Source organism: Hyperolius riggenbachi, chromosome 9 (assembly GCF_040937935.1).
Source record: "Hyperolius riggenbachi isolate aHypRig1 chromosome 9, aHypRig1.pri, whole genome shotgun sequence".
Classification (NCBI taxonomy): domain Eukaryota; kingdom Metazoa; phylum Chordata; class Amphibia; order Anura; family Hyperoliidae; genus Hyperolius; species Hyperolius riggenbachi.
In genome coordinates, this window is record NC_090654.1 from 44,874,490 (window position 1) to 44,898,238 (window position 23,749).

General features: G+C 48.9%; 1 protein-coding gene across 3 annotated transcripts in view; it reads left to right on the top strand.

The window, feature by feature from the left end:
• The window catches only part of LOC137532282 (laminin subunit beta-1-like), a 163,800-nt gene that overhangs the window by 124,835 nt on the left and 15,216 nt on the right, over positions 1-23,749 (top strand). For all 3 annotated transcript variants that reach the window (XM_068252636.1, XM_068252635.1, XM_068252637.1), the window contains exons 28-32: positions 3,969-4,210; positions 4,349-4,552; positions 8,066-8,210; positions 8,836-9,043; positions 21,050-21,191. In XM_068252636.1, coding sequence (XP_068108737.1) covers positions 3,969-4,210; positions 4,349-4,552; positions 8,066-8,210; positions 8,836-9,043; positions 21,050-21,191 — 941 coding nt within the window. The remainder of the gene's footprint in view (positions 1-3,968; positions 4,211-4,348; positions 4,553-8,065; positions 8,211-8,835; positions 9,044-21,049; positions 21,192-23,749) is intronic.

Consider the following 23,749-nt stretch of genomic DNA (forward strand, 5'->3'; position numbering starts at 1 on the left):
TATAGTGGCCCCCAGTTTAGGTAGTATATTGGCCCCCAGTTTAGGTAGTATAGTGGCCCCCAGTATAGCTAGTATAGTGGCCCCCAGTTTAGGTAGTATATTGGCCCCCAGTTTAGGTAGTATATTGGCCCCCAGTTTAGGTAGTATAGTGGCCCCCAGTATAGCTAGTATAGTGGCCCCCAGTTTAGGTAGTAGTAGTATAGTGGCCTCCCCACCCCAAGTGTAGCTAGAAGGAGGGGTGACAGCAGGCATTGCGGTGGGGAGGGGGGACAAATCCCCCTCCCTCACCTGGGTCCCCTCCTTCTCCCTCCCCCCCCCCCAAAAAAAAATGCGGGCAGCGGGCCAGGTGCAGTGGTCAGCGAGCAGGCGGGCGCGGAGAATACTTACGTCACTTCCGCGTATCAGCCTGGAACGATGCGTCGCCGTCACGTGCCTCTTCTGCGCCTCCAATGATTGGAAGCGCAGAAGAGGCACGTGACGGCGACGCAGCGTTCCAGGCTGATACGCGGAAGTAACGTAAGTATTCTCCGCGCTCGCATGCTCGCTGACCACTGCACCTGGCCCGCTGCCCGCATTTTGAGGGGGGAGAAGAGAGGCAGAAGGAGGGGACCCAGGTTAGGCAGGGGGGAGATATGTCCCCCCTCCCCGCCGCTATCCCTGCTGTCACCCCTCCTCCTAGCGCTGCTCTTCCCCTCCTGCCTGGCTCCTGCATGATTTATGGGGGGTCGTGGCGACACCCCCCTGGCTGTCTGGCACCCGGTGCGCCACGCCCCCCTGCGCCCTGTGGTAGGAACGCCATTGGAATGAGTTACCTGTTCCCAGTGTAAGGTTCAGCGAACTTCACATTGAACTTTTCATTCTAGTTTCAGTGGCGCCCCTGGGCAAAATTAACCTGTGGAGCCCCCATGACCACTCCCATCTTAAATGGCATTAGGTCTCTTTGTTATTGGCAAATTTCCTCTCTCGTTCCCCCCAGCCACCTGAAGTGCGCCCCCCCCCCTTCTGGCACCCTGTAGAGTTTTGGCAGCATGGCAACTCAACTGTCCTGGCTGGCATGCTCCTTCATTAGTGTGTACGTTTCTGTCTTCATCCCTGCTGGCCACATCTTCTTCATGACCACATGGCATATTACGTAATAACATGTGCCAGGTCGCTGATGAAAGACATCCCTGCAAAGATGAAAACGGGGTTGCTGGGAATAATGAAGGAGTCAGGACGGGTGAGTTCCTTCACTGCTAAAAAGTCTGCAGGGCCCCAAAAACCACATCAAAATTAGGGAGGGGGAGACCTGGGGTGGAAGGGCCAGCTGTGGCCTGTACGCATTGTTCTGGACAGTGGTTGGTCTCTCCATTCATTTGATGAATGGCACACCTCCGCTTCAGAGGGTCAGTGGTCCCTGCAATGGACCCTCCCAGCGGTATAGTGCATGCGCAGCGCCGGCCCTACCACAAAGCCATCTGAATCACTTGATTTAGGTGACACAATATAGGGGGTCCATAAACAAAAAGATGGATCCGCACACAGTCATTTTAGGAGCAGTGCAATTTATTGTAAAGGACATGTCTGTCCTTTAATTGACAAAGGTGGCTCCAAATCGATCGTCTGAGTACGATCAGATTGTATGTGTGTGATGGGACAATAAATTGCACTGTTCCTAAGAAGACTGTGTACGGATCCATCTCTTTGTTTATGGATTGCTGATCGCCGAGGATTCTGCACCAGCACCCGCTGGATAGAGGTGTGCTATCCTGTGGTATAGTATAGGGGGTAGCGCCAACAACACTAACATGCAGAGCAGCTGAAGCGGAGTACCATAGCCTGGTTCTGTCCACTTCAGCACTTCAAGCAATTACCGTGCAGCAGCATCACTCCATAGACTCCCGATGCATGTCATGTGACCTTGGAAGCCTATGGAGGGACATAACTATGGTGATAGCCTAGGCTGCAGTGCAGAAGAGGAGAGAACCCAGTGATGGACCAGGTAAAAGGTGCTCCGCTGCAGCCATTCTGCATAATCAAGGGAGGTGGCGACACGAGACACCAATTTTGGCCAACTGTCTTTGCTAAATCAGCTTGATGACTGGTTCAGAGCAGAGCATCTCCAACACAGCAGGTCTTGTAGGATGTTATGAAGTGGTTAGAACTTACCAAGGTACCAAGGAGGACAACCTGTGAAGCAGTGACAGGGTCATGATATATGTGGGGAGTAAAGGCCAGCCTGTTTGGTCAGATTTCACAAATTGTTAAAAAAAAAAAGAAGTAATGCTGTCAATGCCAAGTAGAAGATGACCAGTCAGAGTAACCATAGTGACCCCGTCCTCTGCTGACAGCAGCTATAATATGTATGTGATGTGAGCAGCAGAACTGGACCATGGAACAGTGGAAGAAGGTGGTCTGGTCTGATTAGTCACATTTTCCTTCACATTCCCCAGATCTCAGTGTGATCATGAGCATCTGTGGGACATGCTGTGGATTCAGAGTCGAGGATTCAGAGCAATTTTTGGGTACCTTGAGTCGGAGTTGAAGTCAGTGTTGGTGGTTTCATAAACTGAGGAGTCAGATGACTTTTGTACCAACTCCACAGCCCTGGTAAGTATTAGACTAAGGAGTCGGAGCAGTTTTGGATATCTGGAGTCGGAGTCGGTGGTTTCATAAACTGAGTAGTCAGAGTCTTTTGATTTTTGTACCAACTTCACAGCCCCCACATCAGTACTTAAAGGATCTACTGCTAATGTGTTGGTACCAGAGACCAAAAAAGTTACCTTCAGACGCCTTGCTGGGTCACAGCTATTTTGGGGGGCATAAGAGAGACCTACTTAACATTGGGCATGAGTTTGAACTGATCAGTGGAAGTGATCCATTGGCCCTTATTAAATTCACATTTTCTCCAGTTTTCTCCTGGGCGATATTTTCACACCTTATCAATAAAATATATTTTAAGCCACCATCAAGCAAGAATTTTTAACAGTACTTTTCAGACTACTCTATGGTACTTTTTTGAGTGCTGAAAAGTTATTTTAAACAGAAGATGAAAAATTATCTCCTAGGAGAAAACGTAGAAGAAAAGTGAATTGAATAAGGGCCAGTGACCCTTAACTGGATTTTTTTTTTGTGGTTTTGGCATGAGGTAGAAAAAGTTCACCGAATATTAGGAGAAATGATGAAACATTGGTGAATTGGGCTTGACCTACTTCAGTCACATGCAGATCCCACAAAAAATCCAGACATTTATTAGCAAAAAAAGTGCACTGTGGGTGCATCGACATAACTGCTATAACCATTTATTTGCTAACTTCTCAGCTACTGTACTGGTTGGGTAGATTTTTGTTATATCATTGAGTGCACTTTTACACTATTTGTTCACTAATTGTTGTCAACTTTAATGCATTTATGGGCCCTTTTACACTATGGCATTGCGGTAAGTTTTTTTTTTTCTTACCAGAAGAAGCCGCTAAGTCAATGAAAGTCTATGTAGACTTTTATACTTAATGCGACAGAAGTATTCAATCGCCACAATGTCGTCCCAAAGTCAACAGTGCAGTACCACATGATCCGTGCCTACCACATGGATTATGCAGTAATGCAAAACTATGGCAATGCGTTCAAGTGTAAACAATGGAGTGCGTTGCAGCACGCTTGTGCAGACTGATGGGAATCCCAGTGATATACTTCCTGTCCAGCAGGGAGTACGTCACGGGGGTGGACCTATGCATCTTACCACACAATTGTAAAAGCAGCCTCAAAACAAGTCTAGGGCATCTGGATCACTTAGATTCTCCAGTCAAGTAAAACAACCCAAGACTGAAGGTTACTGAAGATCCTTGGTGTTCATTAGAGATCCAGTAAACTTGTTCCTCGTTTATTAAAAAAATTCTGTATCAAGCAGCACTATATTGCTCAGCAGGATCATGCTGAAACATATTATTCTAGAACGCTTAGGCACTAATTTCTGCTCTTCTCTTTTTCAGAGACCTATGGAAGCATCCTGAAGGCTTATTTAGAATCCTCGGCTGCTGAGAGGCTTGCTAATAGCTCGGTGTATGGGCCTGACAGCCCTGTATTCCAATCCCAGAAAACACGAGAAGAGACGGAGCGGCTTCTGAAAGAGAAACTCGACAGTTACCGACGGAGCATGACTGCTCACAAGTCCTCACTGAAAGAGTTGCAGACGAAGGCTAAGGATCTCAATGTCTCTCGAATCAACGAGCTGGTAGTTTCTTCTTTTCAAAATTTAAACATATAATATCCTACCATGATGGCATACACCACTGCGTTGGCATGAACAGTGCCCTGACAGGGCCCCATCTGATGTCTCATTGGGTTCTTTTTATCTTTCCTCGTCTACCAGATCTGTGGAGCTCCAGGAGACAAGCCCTGTGACCAGGCTGCCTGTGGAGGAGCAAATTGCAGAGATGACCAAGGCAAGAGGAAGTGTGGTGGGGAGAATTGCAATGGAGCTGTACCCATCTCCGCTAAGGCACTTGTGTCTGCCCAAAATGTCAAAATGGATCTGGAGAACATGGCTAATCAGCTCAATGACGTATCAGAGAAGGTGAGCAGAGCTTGATTACTAGTTCTTACCATAAAAAGGTATGTTAGAAGTAATCTGTTAGGCCCCGTTCACACTTGCGTTTTGGCATGCAAACGGACCGGATCCGGATCGGATCCGGATCCGGTCCGTTTGCATCAGGCATGCATCAGGCTGCCATCCGGATCCGTGGGGTAAAAAAATTACAAATTACCATAAAAATTGTTGGGGTCTGCAGAAGGTGCACCTGGTGCACCTGTAGAATCAGGTCCTCCGCTGTAGGCCTCACCTCCACTTCCGACATACTGCCATAACAGCTCCAGCACGTTAAAGTCACTGCTGCTCCACTCCAGGAATGCTGGGCCCATGTGTCCCCATCCGAAATGGCCGCTATAAATACGCATAGGAAGTGGGGTAGAACGTCAGGTGTTTGTATCCTGTGTGTTCTGTGCTTTCCGTTCCCCATAGGTTTCTGTTTCCGGATGGTGCAGTCAGGATCCGGTCCGGGTGCGTGGGCCGGATGATCCGGACCCAAAAAATAGCGCATGTTGGAAAAGCGTCTGGAGTCCGGCTCCGGTCCGACTCCGTACTGTACGGAACGGGCGCGTGTGAACGTCCGCATAGACTTTGCATTGCTATGCGGAACGTACATTCCGTTTGTACAGTATACGGTCCGGATCCGGCCCGGCGAATCCGGACAGAGGACGCTAATGTGAACCGGGCCTAACAGTATTTGTGTGGTTTAGTCCATATATGGTTGAGACTAGGAATTTAAAAGTAGGACTTAACTGCCTAACGACTGCTCAACACCGATTGGCTCCGCTCCATCATCAGCCTCCCAGCGGCGATCGCCACTAGGGACGTTTTTGCCATCTAATAACACTGTACAGTGCTGTGATCTAAGGCAGCGCTGTACTAGGGACAGCCGTGTGACATGGCTGTCCCCCTGGGCGGCAGAAAAGTGATCCGCTGTCATTGGCTGAAGCGTTTTTTAAAAAAAAAAAAGTTACATTTAATGAAAAATAAACCAATCAATATTAAAAAATAAACAAATAAACATTGGGGGAGCAATCATAGCCCACCAACACAAGGCTCTGTTGGTGGGCAGAAAAGGGGGGGATCACTTGTGTGCTGAGTTATACAGCCCTGCAGCGAGCCCTTAGGCTGGTTTCACAGTGGGACGTTACAGGCGCACGTTAGAGCAGCCTGTAACGCAGCCCACCTCACAGTAATGAAAAATCAATGGGGCTGTTCACAGTGCCCACGTTGCGTTACATTGTAACGCTGCGTCACAAGACAACGTACTGCATGCAGTACTTTAGACGCGGCTGAGCCGCGTTAGACTGCTTGCACATGCTCAGTAATGTTGTGGAGGAGCGGAGAGCGGCCAGGCACATGGCTAATTAATATGCACTGCACGTTGTGACGTGCAGTGTTTACTTCCTGGAGCGGCCGCTCTGTGCGGCGATTGGCCGGCGGGACCACGTGATGCCGCATGCGCACAAGAGTGCGCATCACGGCATCACTGACGCCAGAGTGAGCTGCACAACGTGGCTCACTCTGACGTCCAGATCCAGCACCACCAGGCGTTGCGTTAGGGGGACGTTATGCGACCTTAACGCCCCCTCTAACGCAACGTCCTGGTGTGAAATTAGCCTTAAAGTTGCAGTAGCCTATTTTTGTAAAAAATGGCCTAGTCACTCGAGGGGTTTAAGACCGCGGTCCTCAAGAGGTTAAAGCATAGTGGAATTGGAACAAAAAAGTTGATTTTTACTTACCTGGGGCTTCTTCAAGTACCTTGTAGTCTTTCAGGTTCTTCTGTGTCTTCCAAGTCCCCTCCTACTGCCCCCTCGCACCCTCCTTACTTAGGGCTGGTCCACACGGACGCTTGGCAGCGTTTACCACCAAGCGTTCGGGACTCGTCGGCTAAACGCTCCCATTCAAGTGAATGAGAGCGTTTAGCATTGCCCGATTACCGTCGATTGCGCAAATGCTGCGTTCCCGATTTAACGCGTCGCTTCGGCCGACCCTAGAAGCAGCATTCGGTGTCCAGGGTCGGCTAGCCACCGTGGCTTCATGTCCCCTTGCAGGGACGAGAAATGCCGATCGCTACAGGAAGCTGATGATTGACGTACCGCCGCGCCTGAACGAGACGTCACAGGATGACGTGGCTTCCCAGCAGCCTCAACGCCGCCTGTCATCCGTGTGAACCAACCCTTACATTTGTAACTGCACATGTGCAAAAGGCTTCTGACAACAGAAGCATTCAGTAGCAGCAAGTGCAGTGTTTGGCCCAATGATGGAGCCATGGTCCCACCTCCGAGACCATTGGCTCCAGTCAGAAAAGCAGGCGGCCGTGATTGGCTTGTTGGCTTGCAGCCCTTCCACCTGATTGGCCGCACAGCGTCTGGAGACTGATGCAACTTCAGATCAGCTGCTGATCTATTGGAAAACAATATCCTGTGTGTGGTAGGAATCGATTCCGATCATAGAGGAACCAATTGTTTTGGTTTTGGCTTTAGCAATTAATCTCACTAGCACACCAGACATGGAAATAAATAGAGATTTGAGGGCAGACATTATGTGTAATGCAAACTGTCTTCTTTGGAACCCCATAATGCAGTGTTCCCCAACCCTGGCCTCAAGGCCCACCAACAGTGCACGTTTTGTGGAAATCCAGAGGAAGTTAATCAGCTCTGCTGCAACACTAATTACCTCACCTGTGCATGTATGTGGTTTTCTGCAAAACATGTACTGTTGGTGGGCCTTGAAGACAGAGTTGGGGAACTCTGCCATAATGGACTATACTTTGGAACCCATAATGGCAATACTCTGGAGATAAAAACAAGGAACACCAAGAGCCCCAATAGTGTAATATGTACTGGTAAATGGTTACTAGATAGAGTAAATATTAATACTCACAAACCAGGGTTACCATTAGGCAACCACTGTAAAAGCAGGCGGGGAGAGATTTTCCTGACCCCACTCAGGAATAAGAAGTCGCTCTCTGTAGATGAGTAAAAGAGGGTTCAACCCTCCACCCAGGGCAGATTCAATATTATGCAGTAGAACAGAGGCGCCAAAAGGATAAAAGGAAGCTAAATGAGCTTAAAAACCAAATTCTTGGTATATAGAGGAGGTAGTGGTGGACTTACCTCCTCCAAGTAGACACACAACGACTGTAGTAAAGACAGTCAATATATTTTATTTATGAACTCCAAATATGCAACGTGTTTCGCAGGTTTGATCCCGCTTCATCAGGCAATAACAACGGAGCAATAGCATATGTGGACAGTAGAAGAGCCAGGCACCAAGTAGACACACAACGACTGTCTTTACTACAGTCGTTGTGTGTCTACTTGGAGGAGGTAAGTCCACCACTACCTCCTCTATTTACCAAGAATTTGGTTTTTAAGCTCATTTAGCTTCCTTTTATCCTTTTGGTGCCTCTGTTCTCCTGCATAACACTCTGGAGATGTTATCGTACAGCGACTGCAAGTTTATCTCACGCTCTGCCGCTTGTACAATTCAATGCAGATTCGAGAGGTTCAGAACATTGCACAAGAAGCCAAGGTACAAAGCGAGTCCACCTTGAATAAAGCCAAAGACGCCAAACGCCGGATCGAGGAGTCTACTGAGCAACTGCGAGATTTTATCAAGAAAATTAAAGACTTCCTGACTGGTAAAATCAATCACTATGACTTGAGGTTCCGAATCCTTACAAACTCATTTTAGCTATCATTTCTTATTACCGCATTTTGTAATTAAAAAAAAAATGCAGATGTATTTTTGTACCAGCAGTGATGTAACTACAATTCATGGGGCCCCCAAGGAAAACTTTGATGGGGCCCCCCAATGTTCACACCCCTTCTCTCGCCTTACCTTGGTGCCCTTCACAGCCTTTGGGCCCATCTCACAAGGGTCATAAAATAATTGTGGCTATCATGACCTTCGCACCAATAGTGTAGCCACAAAAACACCTGATGTGAAGCATAGTCCCCTCTATCAGAGGAAGGGAAGGTTGGTAGTTGGGGGCCCCCACAGCTCTGAAACCCCCCCCCCCCCCCACCCCAGGTGCTGCTTCTCTCTAGTTATGCTCTGTGTACCTCATTATAAAGGCCAACAGCTTGAAAATATTTAAGAGCAGATTTATTAAGTAAGCTCTCATATAGGAATGGCAAGAGTGGACAATCATGATTGTTTGGTTTACAAGAGGCCAATCAGTAAAAATAATAGGATGAATTAGGCTGTCTCTGGCATTAAAATGTTCCTGTAGTTTTGAATGTGTCCTCATTTCCTGTCTGCAGAGGAAGGGGCGGACCCGGAGAGCATTGAGCTGGTAGCCAGGAAGGTGCTGAACATCTCACTTCCAGCCAGTCCTGCTGACATCACCAATCTCGTCAAACAGATCTCTGAGTGCACCGGTAACATCAGCAATGTGGACGCAATCCTGAACAGCACATCTGAGGGTCTAGAGGCGGCCAAGCTGCTGCTGGAACAAGCTAACCATGCCAGGTGAGAGACGAGTCCACTCCTGAGGCTTTCTCCTAGCAGGGCCAGCTCTACCATAGGGGCAACCTGGACAATTGTCCTAGGGCCTTCAGGCACCTGTAACTAATGTCCCCAGGCCCACTGCTTGTTCTAGACTTTTTGCTGCCTGAGGCAAACTTGTGAGGATGCTGCCCCCCTCTCTCCCCCCCCCTTCCCGATAGGTAGCCTGGAGGGGGCAGCAGCCAGGAAGGCTGAGAGACCCGCCTCACCCCTCCTCATGGGCGGCCCAGGGCTGCCCGGGACCCGCAGAGTCATTGGCAGAGTAGCGTCTTATCTGTCCTGACTACCTCACTCCTCTGTCAGCCTGTTGCTCCGTACACTCCTGTCTTCATCTTCACGGGGGGCGCCTCTCCTCTGTGATCCGATACATGGTATTACGTAATAACATACTGCGGTCACAGAGAAGATGCAGCCAGCCGTAGACGAAGACAGGTTGGAGTGGTTCAAGGGAATCAACTGCGATTCTTATATTCACTGATGCAGCCAAAAGCAGGGCACTGACTTCCTGTGCTTATCACATACCTCCCAACTTTTTCAGATAAGAAAGAGGGACACTTTAAGATACGCCCCTGCTACACCCTCACCCCACCCCCTCATCCCGCCTATTATCAAAAGATGTCGTTTTATCATTCAAACCAGACTGGTCCCCTCTATCATCAGTAGATAGCCTTCCTTTTAATATTTAGAATAAGAAATATTTCAATGTAATTGATGGGAATAAAGTTTAGCATCAGTTAAAAAATGCATATATTAACACAGGTCTGTACATCAGACCTGAAAGAGGGACAAAAGAGGGAGAAAGAGGGACAAAAGAGGGGCAGGGGATTTGGTTCCCAAAGAGGGACTGTCCGTCCCTGTGAAATAGGAACAGTTGGGAGCTATGTTATCAGAAATATAACATCTGAAGGATTAAGCTCTATAGGCAACTTGTAATTATCCTTCTTATATCTGTAGATTTATTAAGCTTACATCTGTGACAAAGGTTTGCCTTCACATTACAGTGAATCTGAAGTGAGTTTTAAAATAAAAACCAGATCCTCACCTAAGGAGAGGGAAGGCTCTGGGTCCTATAGTGCCTTCCTGTTCTCCTGTCGGTCTCCGCGTTCCCCCGCAGGCTCCTCGGTTTGAATCTCCCGCCACGAGAGACTTCAGCACTCTTCGGAAGCACTACGGCTTCTGAAGACCGGCAGCTCTGCACTGCACTAGAGATGCGAACATAGAATTTTCCGACGGCGAATTCTGTTCAAAATGTTCACAAACAGGCGAATATGGCGAACCGCCATAGACTTCAGTGGGCAAGCGGATTTTAAAACCTGCAAAGACTGTTTCTGGCCGCAAAAGTGATGCAAAAGTTGTTTCAAGGGGTCTAACACCTGGACAGGAGCATGCTGGAGGGGGGTCCGTGCCAAAAATTACAGAGTTGACACAAAGTCGGTTTTAATCCCTGAAGGGCAGAAATCACATTGTGCACAGCTCTGGGTGCCAGTGGGCTGTGGAGTGTCTCACACAGAGAAATGAAATAGTACTATCAGAATACGGGTGAAAAAATAATGCACTGGAGTGGTACTGTGCGTGCAACTTAATGAGGCAACAGCAGTGGCGTAGTTAAGGAGCTGCAGGCCCCGATGCAAGTTTTACATTGGGCCCCCCCAAGCACTCTATACATAACAATTGATATGGCGCACCCAAACCTGCCAATGGCAACTACAGTGTCAGAGGTGCAAGAAGGGGATGGGGAGAAGTTGGTTTATGATTACCACTATTCAAAGTATCTATAGAAGTAATTATTACGATCACAGGACCAAAAGAGAGCAAATACTGTAGTTGAGGGAGGGCCCTTCGGGCCCCGATGCGGTCGCTACCTCTGCACCCCCTATTGCTACGACCCTGCCAGTAGTGTGCACACAGCTCTGGGTGTCAGTGGGTTGTGGAGTGTCACATACAAAAAAAAACACAGGAGACCGATGTGCTAGCCCTCAATAGGGCTGTTTGGAGTTCTTTCACAGCAAGTGAGGAACAAGAACACAGGCCTAGCTGATGCTTTCCCTACCTATCTGCAGCAAGTCTGACTCTGCTCTCACTAACAGTCAGCAGCCAGCAGAGAATGAATCCAATATGGCCATCGCTACTGCTTTTTGATAGGAGGGTGGGGGATCCAGGAAGGGGTGCTAGCTGATTGGCTGCCATGTGTCTGCTGACTGTGAGGTAAGGGGTCAAAGTTTAGCTCAATGATGATGTATAGGAGGCCGGTCGAACACGCCAAATGTTTGCTGTGAATGCAAACAGCCGATGCTCGCAGAATACTGCTCACCACCGAACTGTACGGGCCATCTCTCCTGCGCACGTGCAAATTCGCAAGAGAAGGCGCTCGCGCGTGCACAGTATGGAGGGGCCCGTTTTCAGAAGCCCGAGTGCCGTCTTCAGAAGCCCGAGTGCTTCCAAAGACTGCTAACTAAGCATAACTAAGGGGCAGGGGCGTCGCTAGCCCTATTTTGGGGGGGCACGTGCCCCCAATCTATCCTGGGGTGCCACGGATCTCCGCCCGGCCCCCTCTGGCAGCCGCGTCACTCAGACCTCAGGATCAGGCGGCGAGCCGGCGACCAATCGTGCGGGCGCTAGGACCCAGCGCCCGCACTGATATGCGGAAGTGACATCACTTCCGCATATCGAGCGGATGCGTCCAGCGCCCGCTCTTACTGGTCGGGTCGCCGCTGATCCTGAGGTCTGCTACAAGGTAAGGGGTGGGGGGAGCGGTGGGGGGGCCTCCCTGGCACTCACTCACTCCCTAAAGGGGCTCCCTAGCACTCACTCACTCCCTAAAGGGGCTCCCCCTGGCACTCACTCACTCCCTAAAGGGGCTCCCTGGCACTCACTCACTCCCTAAAGGGGCTCCCCCTGGCACTCACTCACTCCCTAAAGGGGCTCCTCCTGGCACTCACTCACTCCCTTAAGGGGCTCCCCCTGGCACTCACTCACTCCCTAAAGGGGTTCCCCCTGGCACTCACTCACTCCCTAAAGGGGCTCCCCCTGGCACTCACTCACTCCCTAAAGGGGCTCCCTGGCACTCACTCACTCCCTAAAGGGGCTCCCTGGCACTCACTCACTCCCTAAAGGGGCACCCTGGCACTCACTCACTCCCTAAAGGGGCTCCCTGGCACTCACTCACTCCCTAAAGGGGCTCCCTGGCACTCACTCCCTAAAGGGGCTCCCTGGCACTCACTCACTCCCTAAAGGGGCTCCCTGGCACTCACTTACTCCCTAAAGGGGCTCCCTGGCACTCACTCCCTAAAGGGGCTCCCTGGCACTCACTCACTCCCTAAAGGGGCTCCCTGGCACTCACTCCCTAAAGGGGCTCCCTGGCACTCACTGACTCCCTAAAGGGGCTCCCTGGCACTCACTCACTCCCTAAAGGCCCTTCCTGTCACTCACTCACTCCCTAAAGGGCCTCCCTGTCACTCACTCATTCACTCCCTAAAGGGCCTCCCTGTCACTCACTCACTTCCTAAAGGGGCTCCCTGGCACTCACTCACTGCCTGAAGGGGCTCCCTGGCACTCACTCACTGCCTGAAGGGGCTCCCTGGCACTCACTCACTGCCTGAAGGGGCTCCCTGGCACTCACTCACTGCCTGAAGGGGCTCCCTGGCACTCACTCACTGCCTGAAGGGGCTCCCTGGCACTCACTCACTGCCTGAAGGGGCTCCCAGGCACTCACTCACTGCCTAAAGGGGCTCCCTGGCACTCACTCACTGCCTGAAGGGGCTCCCTGGCACTCACTCACTGCCTGAAGGGGCTCCCTGGCACTCACTCACTGCCTGAAGGGGCTCCCTGGCACTCACTCACTCCCTAAAGGGGCTCCCTGGCACTCACTCCCTATAGGGGCTCCCTGGCACTCACTCACTCCCTAAAGGGGCTCCCTGGCACTCACTTACTCCCTAAAGGGGCTCCCTGGCACTCACTCCCTAAAGGGGCTCCCTGGCACTCACTCACTCCCTAAAGGGGCTCCCTGGCACTCACTCCCTAAAGGGGCTCCCTGGCACTCACTGACTCCCTAAAGGGGCACCCTGGCACTCACTCACTCCCTAAAGGCCCTTCCTGTCACTCACTCACTCCCTAAAGGGCCTCCCTGTCACTCACTCATTCACTCCCTAAAGGGCCTCCCTGTCACTCACTCACTTCCTAAAGGGGCTCCCTGGCACTCACTCACTGCCTGAAGGGGCTCCCTGGCACTCACTCACTGCCTGAAGGGGCTCCCTGGCACTCACTCACTGCCTGAAGGGGCTCCCTGGCACTCACTCACTGCCTGAAGGGGCTCCCTGGCACTCACTCACTGCCTGAAGGGGCTCCCTGGCACTCACTCACTGCCTGAAGGGGCTCCCTGGCACTCACTCACTGCCTAAAGGGGCTCCCTGGCACTCACTCACTGCCTGAAGGGGCTCCCTGGCACTCACTCACTGCCTGAAGGGGCTCCCTGGCACTTACTCACTGCCTGAAGGGGCTCCCTGGCACTCACTCACTGCCTGAAGGGGCTCCCTGGCACTCACTCACTGCCTGAAGGGGCTCCCTGGCACTCACTATCGGGGTCCCTGTCACTCACTACCTAACTGGAGGCGCCTGTCACTCACTAGCTAACCTGGGGGTCCCTGTCACTCACTACCTAACGTGGGGGCTACCATATTAAGGGGGGATTCTGCCTATTTATGTGAAATGCTGTCTATTTATGTGCCTCATGACTGCTGAATTTGTCTTGTTGGGAGCCTTATGATTTGTTGGGGGCCTCAAGATTGCTGAATTTGTCTTGTTGGGGGCCTCATGATTTGTTGGGGGCCTCATGATTGCTGAATTTCTTGTTGGGGGCCTCATGATTTGTTGGAGGCCTCATGATTGCTGAATTTGTCTTGTTGGGGGCCTCATGATTTGTTGGGGGCCTCATGATTGCTGAATTTGTCTTGTTGGGGGTCACATGATTGCTAACTGCGAGACTATGGGAAAAGCTGAATCCTCAGCATATGAGACAATAGCATTAAACCTACTTTTTTAGCTTTTGAAAACAGAAAATAAAACTGGGAGGTTCTAAGAAATTGAATACATTTTTCAGGAGTAGGATGGATGAAATTGTTTATCTTCACAGTTTATTTTCAACTTGGATTTTCCATAATGTTCATGTATGAGTTAAAACGTTTGTACAGTATTTAGTTTAAATTGCGGTTGCCACTTTGCGATAGATAAGTGACTTTTGGGTTGCAGTTTGGGCACTCGGCCTCCAAAAGGTTCGCCACCACTGTCATAATCTAATGTCCCACCATTGCTAGGTTCATGTAAGTTTGTTTCCACCCGGCCGTTACCACACCTATATTCTGGTCCATGGCCCACCCATTTTTCGGTGCGGCACGATAAGCACGCCGCACAACGTGATCCTCATATTTTTGGCACGCTAGCTGCAGTGTGCTGAATTCTGCTGCCTACAGTATGTACAGTATACGCTGTTCTCTAGTGCCTGCACTGTGTGCTGATTTACCTCCAGTGTGTACAGTGTAAGGTGTTACTCTGTGCCTTTACTGATTGTAAACCAGCTATATTGTATGCTGATCCCTGCTACTTTCAGTATGTACAGTATTAGCTGTAAAGCCTGGTACACACACAGGGCCGGCCCGCTCATGAGGCGGGGTGAAACTTTTGCCTCAGGCGGCAAATTTCCAGGGGCGGCACCCGCCCGTCCGTGGGTGCGGGGAGCCGGCCCGCCGAGCTGGAGGGGTAGCTGGCAGGACGGGGGTATTGGGCCAGCGGCGGGGAGGGGGGTCGGACCCCCCCCTCCCTCGCCTGGGTCCCCCGTCCTCCGCTCCCCTCCAGCCTAAATAGACGCAGCCGTATATGTAAGAGGCACGGGCGGGGAGACACCCACCTCCTCCTCGCTCCAGCGTGCACTCCACTGACATCACTTCCTGCAACGCTGCAGGAAGTGATGTCAGTGGAGCGCATGCTGGGAAGAGGTGAGTGTCCTCCCCGCCCGTGCCTCTTACATATACGGCTGCGTCTATTTAGGCTGGAGGGGAGCGGAGGACGGGGGACCCAGGCGAGGGAGGGGGGGGGTCCGACCCCCCTCCCCGCCGCTGGCCCAATACCCCCGTCCTGCCAGCTACCCCTCCAGCTCGGCGGCCCCCCACAGCGGCCCCTCCCCCGAGGGGGGGGGGAGGGGCGGCAGTGGCAATTTATTTTTAAAAATTTGCCTCAGGCGGCAAAAAGTCTAGGGCCGGCCCTGTACACACATACAATTTTGATTAGCCAATTTTAGCTCTGTTCATAAACTTCATTGTCTGTTGGCCCACTTACTGCACGGGGGTGGTAAAATTGGGGGTCAGTAATTGAGCAATCAAAATTGTATGTGCGTATACATCTTTGATCTATGCCTATACTGATTGTAAATTATCCAAATAAAGGACAGGGGGCTCCATCCAATATTTCGATGGGCAGGCCCGTTATCTGTAGCTTACACCGCTGCTAAGTTCATGTACATTTGGCCCCACCCATGGCCACGCCCACTCACCGCATGGCCACGCCCATTTTTTGCCGCATATAACTCCCCGCCTGGTGCCCACAGGTGCCCCTGATCTCCAAGGACCCTAGAAACGCCCCTGGGCAGGGGTACATACCAATATACAGTAATATGTAGATAACGTGTTTTTGATGGTTAACCCCCCTGGCGGTATGAAAAATTCCGCCAGGGGGCAGCGCAGCAGTTTTTTTAATTTTTTTTTAAATCATGTAGCGAGCCCAGCGACGTCGGGACGTCATTGGGAGTCCCGAACCACCCCTCGGCGCTGCCTGGCACTGATTGGCCAGGCAGCGCACGGGGTCTGGGAGGGGGGCGCGCGCCGCATCAGATAGCGGCGATCGGGCGGGGGCCAGCGGCGATCAGAGTGCTGGCGCAGCTAGCAAAGTACTAGCTGCGTCCAGCAAAAAAAAAAATTATGAAAATCGGCCCAGCAGGGCCTGAGCGGCACCCTCCGGCGGCTTACCCCGTGTCCAGCACGGGGTTACCGCTAAGGAGGTTAAACTGTAACAAGAGGCATATGGAGGCTGTCAATATTTAATGGCCTCAATGCACTAAGCTCCTGTCTTTAATAACTCTTCTGAGCTGTTTTACAGTTATCACAATTATATCACCGTGGTGATAACTGTAAAACAGCTCAAAAGAGTTATTAAAGACAGTAGTTAAAGAGACTCTGAAGCGAGAATAAATCTCGCTTCAGAGCTCATAGTTAGCAGGGGCACGTGTGCCCCTGCTAAAAGCCGCTATCCCGCGGCTAAACGGGGGTCCCTTAACCCCCAACCCCCCCCCCCCCCCCCCCCTGCAAAATCAACGACCAACTTGGTCGTAAATTTTGCTCTTCCTGGAGGCAGGGCTAATGGCTGCAGCCCTGCCTCTCAGCACGTCTGTCAGACGCGCATCGCCGCCTCTCCCCCGCCCCTCTCAGTGAAGGAAGACTGAGAGGGGCGGGGGAGAGGCGGAGGTACGCGTCTGATAGACGCGCAGGAGGCAGGGCTGCGGCGGTTAGCCCTGCCCCAATGCGGAAGCGCTCCCCCGCTGCACGGAGGGGATTTGGGGGATCAGGGACCCCCGTTAAGCCGCGGGATAGCGGCGTTTTAGCAGGGGCACACATGCCCCTGTTGTCTATGAGGTCTGAAGCGAGATTTATTCTCGCTTCAGACTCTCTTTAAGGTTAGTGAATTAAATGTCAGTAACACCTGATATGTTGCATGCTTGTTCATGGTCTATATCTAAAAGTATTAGAGGCAGGGGATCAGCAGGAAAATTACTCTAAAATTGGGTATCCTAAATAATTTACTGCATTCTACTTTATGTCACTACAGGGCCTCTTCGAAGTGGACCTGAACTCTTGCACAGGACAGAAGGGAATCATAGACAAATGCACCCTGAATCTACTTAGAGAGTTTAGCCTGTCTAATTCCTCCTCATCTGTGACTATTTACAAGTATAATTTGTCAGCTGGCTGACTCGGCAGAGCAGCTAATGTGTAAAGACAGGATGTTAAAGAAAAACCATGACCAAGAATTAAACTTCATTATAATCAGTAGCTGATACCCCCTTTTCCACCAGAAATCTATTCCTTTTCACAAACAGATCATCAGGGGGCGCTGTATGGCTGAGATTGTGGTGAAACCCCTCCCACAGCCAAAGAGATTAGCAGGATTGCCAGGCAACTGGTATTGTTTAAAAGGAAACATCCATATTCCTCTTAATTTAGGTTCCCTTTAAAGGGCATTTTATTGACAAGTTTTAAAATGTCACCTAGGAGAAAACTTAGGAGAAAAAGTGAATGGCATATGGTCCCGGATGTTAACCCCCCTGGCAGTATAATTCCCGCGGCTGCGCAGCCGCGGGAGGGTTTTTTTCATCTTTTTTTTTTTTAGCATGTAGCTAGCCTAGCGCTAGCTACATGCTTCCCCCCTCCCCGCGGCGTCGGCCCGTCCCCTCCGATCGCCGACGGCGCCGCTTGCCCATAAGGAAATCCCGTTCTGAACAGGATTTCCTAGAGGGCTTCCCCCGTCACCATGGCGACGAACGGAGTGACGTCATCGACGTCATGGATGTCGTGACGTCACAGGGAGTCCCGATCCACCCCATAGTATAGCCTGGCGGCGATTGGCCAGGCTGCGCAAGGGGTATGCGGGGGGGGGGGGCTGTATCCGCGGGTAGCGGCGCATCAGCGGCGGGCGGCGGCGATCAGACCAAACACGTAGCTAGCAAAGTGCTAGCTGCGTGTTTGAAAAAAAAATTATGTAAATCGGCCCAGCAGGGCCTGAGCGGCACCCTCCGGCGGCTTACCCCGTGTCACACACGGGGTTACCGCCAAGAAGGTTAAAGAGAAACCCTAACCAAGGACTGAACTTCATCCCAATCAGTAGCTGATACCCCCTTTCCCATGAAAAATGTTTTCCTTTCTGCAGACGGATCATCAGGGGTCTCTGTATGGCTGATATTGTGGTGAAACCCCTCCCACAGTGTGATGTCATGACCATGGTGCTGACATCACACTGTGGGAGCCTTGTTGCATTGTGGGAAATAACAGCTGTTTACAACTGTTTCCAATTGCCAAAAAAGCAAGCCACATCTCCTTCCACTGACATCACCTGCCAGCAGTAAAATGTCACCATGTGATAAATGTCAGAATGTAAATCAGGGAGAGGAAAGATTTTACAATGGGCAAACACTGACTAAATCAATTATACATAATTATTGTAAAAATGAAGCACTTTTTTTATCACATTATTTTCACTGGAGTTCCTCTTTAACAATATGTGTGCTTCCATGAAAGTAGGAAGCAGACAGACTGCAGATTTATTGCAGTTTTGTAACAAATAAATGTTTTTCTGTAAAGGTTATTATGCTGTTGTTTATCTATGGGAGCAGAGAGGGGAAGTTCTGAGTTCAGTTGGTCCGCTTTAAGTACAAATAACTGCTAGACTGCCCAGGTGTTGAAAAAGTTAAACAAACAGTGGCTCCCACCAATTAAAATTCTGGAAACTACTTGTAAAGTGTTTAAACAGAGCAAGTGTTAAGCTGTTTTGCAGACCTCGGTAGTAGCAATGGGTTAATGGGTTCATAAATACAATTCATCATACAAAAATTCCAGATGTGTCCACACAGAATCTCTGGCCTGTTACAGCAGAAGCTGCTTATTATCTCCCAGATGTCCCAATCCCGGTATAGTCAGGCTAATGCGCTTTTATGATGGAGATCTGTCATGTGGCTTGTCTGCAAGTTGTCATTTTTGGTTATTATAGCTGACAAAAAAATCCTGTAAATTCTTTGAATAAGCAAAATTCCTATCGGCTGGCAACAATCCAGATACAGTTTCCAGTGATATATATATGGGATAAAGATACCTAGATACTATAGATAGATAGACAAATATGATTATTCACTACATGACTATGTCCTGCATTTACAATATATACAGTAGTACTGAGTTCATAGCATTGTTACTGATTGCCCTCAGGGGAGCTCACAATCTAATCCTACCATAGTCCTAGTCTAATGTTGGGAATACACGGGTCGATCCGGCGGCCGATTAGCCGCCGGATCGACCCCAGCAGCGTCCCCGTTCGTCCGCGCGTGCGCTCAGGATCGAGCGGGCGCGGGTCGAGCAGCTTGATCGGACCAGCTGAATATTATCAGCTGGCCGGATCAGCTGCTCGATACACAGTACAGAAACGTACCGTGTATCCCCAGCATAATATCCTACCATATTTATATGTATTTATATGGCACTGACATCTTCTGCAGCACTTTACAGAGTACATAGTTATGTCACTGACTGTCCTCAGAGGAGCTCACAGTGTAATTTCTACCATAGTCATAGCCTAATGTCTTACCATATTATTATGTAGTTATATAGCATTACCGTCTTCTGCAGCACTTTACAGAGTACGTAGTCATGCCACTGACTGTCCTCAGAGAAGCTCACAATCTAATCAATGTCCTACCATATTATTATGTACCTATTTATATAGCACTGACCTCTTCTGCAGCACTTTACAGAGTACATAGTCATGTCACTGAATGTCCTCAGAGCAGCTCACAGTGTAATTCCTACCATAGTCATAGTTTTATGACATACCATAGTATTATCATGTATTTATCTAGCACTGACATGTTCCGCAGCACTTTGTAGAGATGGGTTCCACACAATGTCCAATCAAAAAGTTATAGCCTTTATTAAACCAGGTAAAAAACAATCCACAAGTTGCTGTCATGTTTCAGACACACAGTGGTCCTTCCTTAGACATAGCGACATAGCATTGGACATTGTGTGGAACCCATCTTCATCTTCACTATTGATCTTTGGACTGAGTAACCTGGTTTCTGCACTGCTTCTGCAGCAGAGGTAGAGCGGATTTCACCATATTTGTTTACAGAGCACAGTCATGTCACTGACTGTCCTCAGAGGAGCTCATAATCTAATCAGTCTTATGTCCTGCCGTATTATTATTATGTATTTATACAGCACTAACATCTTCTGTAGAACTGTACAGAGTACATAGTAATTTCACTGACTGTCAGGGGCGTAGCAATAGGGGTTGCAGAGGTTGCAACCGCATCGGGGCCCTTGAGCCAGAGGGGCCCCGAAGGGCCCTCCCTCAACTACAGTATTAGCTCTCTATTGGTCCTGTGCTCATAATAATCACTTCTATAGATACTTTGAATAGTGGTAATCATTAACAAGCTGTCCCCCTTTCCCTTCTTGCCCCTCTGACACTCTAGTTGCCATTGGCAGATTTTGGTGCGCCGTATCAATTGTAATGTACAGAGTGCTTGGGGGGGCCCATTGTAAAACTTGCATCAGGGCCCATAGCTCCTTAGCTACGCCACTGCTGACTGTCCTCAGAGGAACTCACAATCCAATCCTGCCATAGTCATTGTCTAATGCCCCACCATATTATTATTATGTATTAATATAGCACTGACATCTTCTGCAGCACTTTACAGCGTACATAGTCATGCCATTGATTGTCCTCAGAGGAGATCACAGTCTAATCCTACCATAGTTATAGTCTAATGTCCTACCATAGTTTAAAGCCCTGTCTACAAGGGGCGGTGTTGAGGAGATGTTGTGGCGATCCGGCGGCTCGATTAGCCGCCGGATCGCCTCTTCCGCGTGCCAGCCGCGTCCCGCTCGCTGCGCGTGACCCGCTTTCGATTCCCCGCTCGTCCCCGCCGGCGCCGCTTATCTTCCGCTCGATTCCCTGCCATTGTCCCCTCGCGGGGAGCGAGCAGGGAATCGGCGGAAGCAAGATCCATCCTGTCGGATCTTATCAATCGAGCCGCATCAGCGGCTCGATTGATAAGGAGCATCGCGGGCGCAAATTTTGACATGTTCTGATAGTCTGAAGGTCTAGTAAAGTTGTTTTAATGGCTGCAATAATTGTGTACATTCTCTACCTGAACAGGGAGCGGGCCGAGGGAGTGAGTGGAAATATTAGTGAAGCCAAAACTTTGCTGGACGAGGCTGGAACCAAGGCGAAGGCAGCAGAGAAAGCATTAAATGGCACCAAGCAGAATATCAAGAGACTGAAGAACACTGTTGACAATGTAAGAAGCTTTGACCAGGTTTATACTAAGCAAAAAATAAAATAAAAATAAATATATATATGTATGTGTATATGTATATATATATATATATATATATATATATATATATATATATATATATATATATATATATATATATATATATATATATATATGTATGTATATATATATGTATATATATATATGTATGTATATATATATGTATGTATATATATATGTATGTATATATATATGTATGTATATATATATGTATGTATATATATATATGTATATATATGTATGTATATATATATATATATATGTATATATATATATATATATATATATATATATATATATATATATATATATATATATATATATATATATATATATATATATTACAGATTACTACAATATATCAGCCATATGAAAATCTCCTATTTCAGAAAGTGTAAAGATTTCTCATGGGAAATGAAGTATGGTATGAAGTTCAATCCTTAGTTACAGTTCCTCTTTAATTTGTCCATGGCAACAAGCAAGCAGGGGCGTAGCAATAGGGGGTGCAGTGATAGCAACTGCATCGGGGCTCTTGGGCCAGAGGGGCCCTCTCTCAACTGTAGCATTAGCTCTATTGGTCCTGTGCTCATAATAATCACTTCTATAGATACTTTGAATAGGGGTAATCAATCATTAACAAACTGCTCCCCATCCCCTTCTTGCACCCCTGCACTGTAGTTGCCATTGGCAGTTTTTGGTGCGCCGTATCAATTGTTATGTATAGAGTGCTTGGGGGGGCCCCATGTAAAACTTGCATCGGGGCCCACAGCTCCTTAGCTACGCCACTGCAAGCAGGGGAGGTGTTGTATGCTAGATAATAGTGTGCTACACAATCTGCTTTTGTTTTTTTGTTTAGTATATCCTTATTTTAGGATTTTATCCTGATTGCGGCTTTAGTCATTTGGGCCCTCTGACTTTTGTCCATGTTTTGTATCATTTTTTCATCGCTGGAAGTACTCGCTGTAGCTCCCCTGGAAGTTAGTGACTAATATCTCAGCGTGAGTCACAAACCCGCCAGCTCCCCCAGAACACGAGGTCAGCCAGCAATATGGTGGCCTGCATACAAAACTGGCTCTGGGGGTTTTCCAGTTGTGCCAAAGATGAGAGAAGCAGACTGCAATCAAGAGTGAAAGCATGTCAACTTCCCCCCCCCCAAGTATCGCAATAGCAAACGTTTCTCATCAGTAATAATGGGTTAACTGTCAAGGCAATGTTATTGCCAGCCTGTCACAATGGCGGCCCCCTCCCTTTCCTGTTTCCCCTCGTTCCCATGCAGCTTTGGCTGCGTCCTCGTGGTACCATTACGGTGACTTGCTTCCTCTGCCGGAGCTCGTCAGATCAGAGCGGAGATTATACGCTGTTGGAGAGCGTCCAGTTCACTAATATAAGCCGGGGAGCCATCAGGAGCTGTGAAAATGGGTTTATCTTTCACATCAGAGGAACATTAACTCCAAAAATAGATGCTGTTTGTATTATCGGGGCCCCGATTCTGCTGCATCAGCAAACGTGCCGCAGCTGATTTTCAGCTGTTTAACTCCACCTCAATGAATGACTTGCTCATGTTCCCAACACACCAGATAGTCATTTATTATTATTATCATTATTATTATTATTCAGTATTGGTGAGCTTAGCTTTTAAAGTGCAACTAAATTTTCAGTACAAATTTAATAAAGTATACCCAACATCATTCATACGCACTCTAGTCTGAAATAGAATAGAATAACTGGAACTGTCGCTTGCTGTGGTGATATTTATTAAGCCATTTCCGAGATCTTCATACTGCTGAAGTGAAAATGAGTCACATACCAAGTTGCGTTGACTGGTCAGCACAGTGGGTGTGCGCACAAGGAACCTGACAGCCGTTTCGTGCATACTCGCGCTTCTTCCGAGGCTGTGTCTGTGTACACAGCCTCTGAAGAAGTGCAGGCAGGTGCAAAACGGCTGTCATGCTGGGCATACACGGCTCGATTTTGCCGCTGGATTCCGCGCCCGATCGTTTTCCGCGCTCGATTCTGCAGGCGATTCTCTTATCTTCCGCTCGTCTTTCTTATTTTTTCCCATTGTCCTCCATGCAGAATCGAGCGCGGAAACGCTCGGGCGGGAGATCGGACATGTCGGAATCGAGCCGTGTGTTCCCAGCATCAGTCTCCTTTTTCTGCCAGATGATCTGTATGAAATGTTTGTTTACTGAGGGATAGGGATGCTCATTCAGATTCCGCGGAAATGCAATTTCCGAAATTCCGATCGGAAATTGCATTTCCGCATCGGAATGCGGAAATCGGTAATGCAAATGCAAGTGCGTTAGGTGGATTTCCGCCGGAAATCGCGGAAATTCCGCCCGACTTTAACATTGATTTTCTCAAAAACTATAAGGTCTTTTTGAAAACTTTTTTTTGCATCTTGTTTACAAAATTCAGTTTAATAACCCCTGAACATTTGGTGTTTCTAGGACTTAAAGAGAGTCTGAAGTGAGAATAAATCTCGCTTCAGACCTCAGAGTTAGCAGGGGCATGTGTGC